At 37.8% G+C, this 5,700-nt stretch overlaps 1 protein-coding gene across 8 annotated transcripts in view; it reads right to left on the bottom strand.

Annotated features, from left to right (window-relative positions):
• Positions 1-5,700, bottom strand: part of LOC108746328 (homeobox protein extradenticle) — a 52,474-nt gene that overhangs the window by 9,221 nt on the left and 37,553 nt on the right. For 6 of the 8 annotated variants that reach the window (XM_018483078.1, XM_018483044.1, XM_018483096.1 and 3 more), the window contains 4 exons: positions 5,421-5,611; positions 5,127-5,262; positions 4,774-4,870; positions 3,097-3,284 (listed from right to left, as the gene is read on the bottom strand). In XM_018483078.1, coding sequence (XP_018338580.1) covers positions 3,097-3,284; positions 4,774-4,870; positions 5,127-5,262; positions 5,421-5,611 — 612 coding nt within the window. Of the gene's footprint in view, positions 1-2,728; positions 2,961-3,096; positions 3,285-4,773; positions 4,871-5,126; positions 5,263-5,420; positions 5,612-5,700 lie in introns of those variants that run through there. The other 2 variants (XM_018483049.1, XM_018483053.1) reach the window with 2 other exon arrangements.

Genomic DNA, 5,700 nt, shown 5'->3' with positions numbered 1-5,700 from the left:
GAATTTGCGAGATGAAGTATTCTTCACTCTAGAATTCTTCAAATTTCTCGATCCAACCCAGGTTCTCGATGAAAATTTTGTAAAGACGCTTTAATGCCGTCGATTTAAACGGCTCGACTGTGAGGGCAGTGCAATAAACTATGGAAGCAAATCCGGGCTATAAATAGTCTCAGCGAATTTACGAAGGTTAAAGAAGAATCTAATGAAGAAGGAGGAGGAAGAAGATAACGGACAATTTATGCGAAGGTCCTTAACGACGTTCGATGAAAAAAAGCAACGCTCGGATTCGATGAAACGTATTTATCGAAGATTGATATAAAAGGGACCCCCCAGAGGGGAAGACTGTCGAGTGTGATCGAAGAAACCCCGCAAATTTTCCACCGTTCCAAATTCATTTCGTTGCGTTGCATCGCAGAGACACACGGGTGACTCGTTAGGAGAGGCGGCGCATCCACTAGCTCCATTAATATGTGAGAGAGCCAGCCCTGCCTAAAAAGTGACTTAGCAACTCCAATGCATACTAAGCAAACCTGGCGCTATTGGCTGCTAGTTGTGTATGTACGTGTATCTTACGTGTGTGTGTGTGTGTGTGTACGCGCGTGTATCTGTGCAGGTTCTACCCTGGCACCCCTACCCGATCCAACACACCCTTCGCACCGCGACTGTCGGCGCCCTCGAGCCCGTCTTTACAGGACCAGCAATAGCATATCCGGCTTACAATATATATACATATATATACATATATATATATATATTCCAGCAACACCCGTACACATTTAACCGCACGCACTCACATGCACGCACATCCATGTACAGGGGTAAAAGGGGTACGCATGCAAATTTGAGTTCTTGAGGTCAATTAAATTTCAAGTACATAAATACTTGGTCAATCCCTGGAAATTGTAACTTGAATGGAACTCGCGTTTCATTTACACATCTGAAAAATCGCGGAAATCTGAAAAAGAAGAAAAAAAAAAAGAAAAAAGTTACGTTTAATTCAATTCTGTAATGTAAAACCAAAAAATGAACATTATTCGTAACGCTCTCTTTATGCATTCGGGTTGTTTTACAAGAGGGTCTGTTCCCTGTATATGGCATCGTAATCATCCTGAAACTCAAGCAGACTCCTTCACCGCTACCCTTTCTTTTCTTCTCTCTCTCTCTTTCTCACTCTCTCTCACTCTCTCTCTGCTCCAATATCGTTCTTGTTCTCTCTCTCTCTCTCTCTCTTTCTCTCTTGTAGTGAGTGTGAGTATGCAAAAGGTGAGATGCGCATGCATTCATCGAGATGCAATGCCGTGGCTTGGAACTGCAAGGAAGCAATTTGCGCGAAGGCAGCAGATTTCAGTAATAACTTCATATGCTCGCATGATTTATGCGAAAAAAGAGAGATAAACATCTAAATGATAGGATATGCGATAATAATGGTATATTGAGGAAATCAAATTAATTAGGAGCTGTAATTTTAAGGAGCATTAAATAAAATAAAAGAAAAACGTACATACACTCAATATCAAATTTTATTTTTGTTAGCGATTTTTAAATATAAAAATTTCAGTATACAAAAATATACAAAATAATAATAATTTCAGAAATCCAATTTTAATTTTGAAATATCACGGTTCAAACTTTAAAATAATTATCATTGAAATATTAAAAGATATTAAATACAAATTTTTCTCTTAAAGAAATGAAATAATTACATACAATAATTTATTCCCTAAATAAACTTTTGATGAATTTTTTCACAAGGGAGTACAATACGAAATGTCTCCCTCCAATTTTAATAAGTTTTAGATACGTTAAAATATAGATAGAAATAAGAAATGCATACTTTTTATTTAAATACTTAGTGAAAAAGATCGATTTTCTCCTGAGTAAATATTATTTTATATAAAGCAAAAGTAATATAAGCAAAAGTCGAATAGTTTCGAAGGTACTTTATAATTCGAATAAAATAATATCTCTTTACAAATTATAATTTTTTATAAAGATTTTTATTTATAAAAAATTTTATTTATAAAAATTATTATTTATATTAATGATCGACAAAATTACTTAACAAAATTTTGTCGATCATTATTATAAATACTCCTGAAATCATTTTTTTAAACTTTTTAAGGCTCCTGAGTAGTCACTTCAGCCATATTGAATCGTAATGTCATAAGCGAGAAATGACACGTTGATTTTTCTTACATATCATTTGTATAAAGAGAATTTGGAGAAAACGAAATGATGAGATCGCTTTAAAACATTTGTAAAAATGGACAAAGATTCTTCTTATCTTCTCTGATAATCATAAAGAGTCGAAAAAGGTCGTGAAATGAAAATAGGCTACGCATACGCATTGAATAAAAACTATTAAACGCATTTTACATGCCTTTTATTATTTATTGCCTGTCAAGGGAAATAAGGATAATTCTCGTCCAGTTTTACAAGTGTTTTAAAGCGATCGCATAATTTCATTTCCATCCAAATTCTCTTTATTTACAAATGGCACGCAAGAAAAATCAACGTGTTGCTTATGAGACATTTCTCGCTTATGACGTCACAATTCAATATAGTTGGAGAGTGAGTACTCACGAGCCTTAAAACTGTTTTTATATCTGACAATTTAGATATTTACTCAGCAAGAAAAAATATTAATTTTTTTTTTCTCAAGAAAGAGTTGTAACGCCCATTCAATGGAAAAAAAGCATTTACAAAAACTATATCTTTTTCGTCTATATTTTAACATCCAAAGCTTATTAAGGTAATTGGCTTCTATGAATAAAAGATCAAATTTATAAACTTAATCACATGAGCAAATTTTCGTCACAATAAAAGTCGGACATTCAATTCATTATAGTTCCTTTCTTCGTTTCCGGAGATGGATCATATTCAACGCTCTCGGCTATTATTTCAGAGATAGTGCGTTTCCGAGCCACAGCAGCGTAATCCCACATAGTGTGCATAACATTCTAGGATAAGCTCATGCTTAGTAAATGTGAATGCGTATTCGATAAAGCGAGCGACATTGACTACCAGAATAGAGGCTACGTAAATGAGGAAACACCGCGCAACAGTGAGCGTTCTGAGAGGCTACGTAAATTTTACCTGATGCATGGGGTCGTATCCCATGGAGCCGTCGTTGTACGGCTGCGAACCGTAGTCGCTGCCGTTTATCCCCATGCTGTATCCGGCCATGTCCTGCGGTCCTCCGGGCGGCGCCGGAGACATCATCGGCGTCGGGGTGCCTTGGCTGGCACCGCCCATGCTGTACGGCGATGCTCCTGCAAAAGCTGCTGTAGAAACAATCGCGGTGCATACAAAATTCGAGGGTGCGATTTTGTAAGTTCTTTTTAAAGCCACAACGTACGCATTTTGTCTCTCGTGTCTCGCGAGCTTATGCTCTCTTTTCGGCTCGTGTGAAAACTAATTATTGCAAAGATAAAGATCAGATTTAAGGAACGATATAAAAAAGGCTAATTGAACTTGTATAATGTATCATCGCTTTCTGAATGTAAATGCGTTAGTAATTTCGATTCGTCTTTTTCCTCCAGAAATATCCGAGCCTTCTCTCATAATTTCCTTCAGATTTGTACGAACACCCGGCGGCTTCAGCAGTAGAGAGTATTCCGCGCGCTTGTAAAACCCTCGCGCCATTCGAGACAAGCGTTGTTTCGCAGAGTTAGGTCGTTAGAATTCCGTTTCTTTAATTACGAGAGGACCGCGGCGTCGCGTTTCATCGCAAACGTGGGCGAGGAAAGACAAACGCAGAGAGTGCTGAAAGAAATGCGAGAGAAGCCCGGAATTTCCATCGTACCCCAGCGTCTCACCCATCCTCTCTCCGCCATCTGACTCGCGTTCTCCCCTTCTCACCCAAGTATAATTGGTGAGTTAAAAATATCTCACGCGTCCGAAATAAAGTGAGATGCCTCGGTAGTTAAGCGAGGCGCGCGTAATTGCGACCAGGGCGAGATCCACGAATCCGTGGAATTTCGGAATGGGATCGGGAATTTATCTTGCAATTTTTACGAGAAAAAGGAATTCTTATCGCCTTCGAGGCGAGGTTTGGCGAAAGACAAAAGCAGATAGTAAGCGAGGATGGAATGAGAAAGTCCATCCCGAAAGATGAAACGAAAACTTTATAGTATTCTGTATGTGCTTCGAAACTTTTGAAAACGAGACATTTTTTCAAAGGTTCAGTCACGGAGATATTTCTTCTAAGCATCGCGTGCCAAAGAAAACAAACGCTAGATTTATTCTTCGTCGACGATTCATCAACGGTTGCAATAATAATGTCACTGAGGCGCCGAACAATAGGCAGTAACTCAGTCGCCTAATGATTTACAGTAATGAGACTTCCTCCATCTCGATTCTTAGCTTAATGCTTAAAAAAATGTGAGAAAAAATATATACCACGATTTGTCTGTTAATTACTTCAATTTACAGGAGAACAATTTACATTTCTCGCTTTTAATTCGCTTTTCCTCGGCGAACTTCCAATGTAACTAACAAAAGAGCAATAAGTCCGGGAGAGCATTGAGAGATAAAAATAATGGTAGCAACATAAAAAGGTAGCACTTTAGAAAAACGTTTTATAAATTGCCATATATATTCATAAAATAAAATCTTTTTTGATTTTCGTTAACATGTTGAAATGTTGCCTTCCAATCACGGAGATATTCATACATTTAATCAATTTTGTTGAATCACTTTACAAAATTTTCCTCATGCTTTAAGTAAAACAAATTCGTAAAGGGACACCCACTTAGCGAAGTGGGAACTTACCAGCTGCCTTCTTGGCTGCGTACAGATTCGCTTCCTCCTGCGCTTTACCGATGTTCTTCTTATAGCGTATCCTCTTATTTCCGAACCAATTGGACACCTGATAGCAAACAGAATAAAGTTACGCGCTCATTTCAATTCGCTAAAGGATTCTCGCGCCAATTAGCTCCAACCTAATACTTTTTCATCGAAGCGTTTATTAAAATATTTTACTCAGCGCCGTAATATCTTCTTTAAAGAATAAGCTTAAAAACTTGTTAAAATTACTATAAAAATTAAAAGCCATAGGATGATGCCAGATATTATAAGTTACAAAAGTTCATCTAATACGTATAAGAAAAGATAATGGACGATACCTGACTCACGGTAATTCCGCATTTTCGCGCGAGCTCTTCCTTGGCCTCTTCGCTCGGGTAGGGATTACTAAGGTGAGAATAAAAGTATTCGTTCAGAATTTCGGACGCCTGTTTGCTGAAATTTCTTCTTTTACGTCTGCAACAAAAGTCAATTCGTATCGTGTTAATTGGCGGCGAATATTTTCCGAATTTGGATACACAAAAAAGGCACGGAAAATGATTATGACGATAAATGTGGAATGCATTTTATATACATATTATCTATTACTCGTATTATTCAGTTTCAACACGAACCTGGCGTCCAAAAATCGACTCCTCAGGATCATCACAGCTTCGCAAGTGGACTGTTTCAGCTGCATTTGGATGCTGGAGAACTTCTTGTGGATAATCTGAACCATCCTTTCAATTTCTTTAGGCGTGATTGGCCTGGTACGACTCTGCTCCCTCAACAGGTTCATTACGTGAGTAGTGAATTCGTTACAAGCCTAAAACAAATAAAGACAAAGCGCCGGGTTTTACCAACCATTAATCATTCAGCAGGACGCGTCGAATTTAATGTAAGACATTCATTACG

Source organism: Trachymyrmex septentrionalis, unplaced genomic scaffold (assembly GCF_001594115.1).
Source record: "Trachymyrmex septentrionalis isolate Tsep2-gDNA-1 unplaced genomic scaffold, Tsep1.0 scaffold107, whole genome shotgun sequence".
Classification (NCBI taxonomy): Eukaryota; Metazoa; Arthropoda; class Insecta; order Hymenoptera; family Formicidae; genus Trachymyrmex; species Trachymyrmex septentrionalis.
This window is presented reverse-complemented; position numbering and strand designations above follow the sequence as displayed.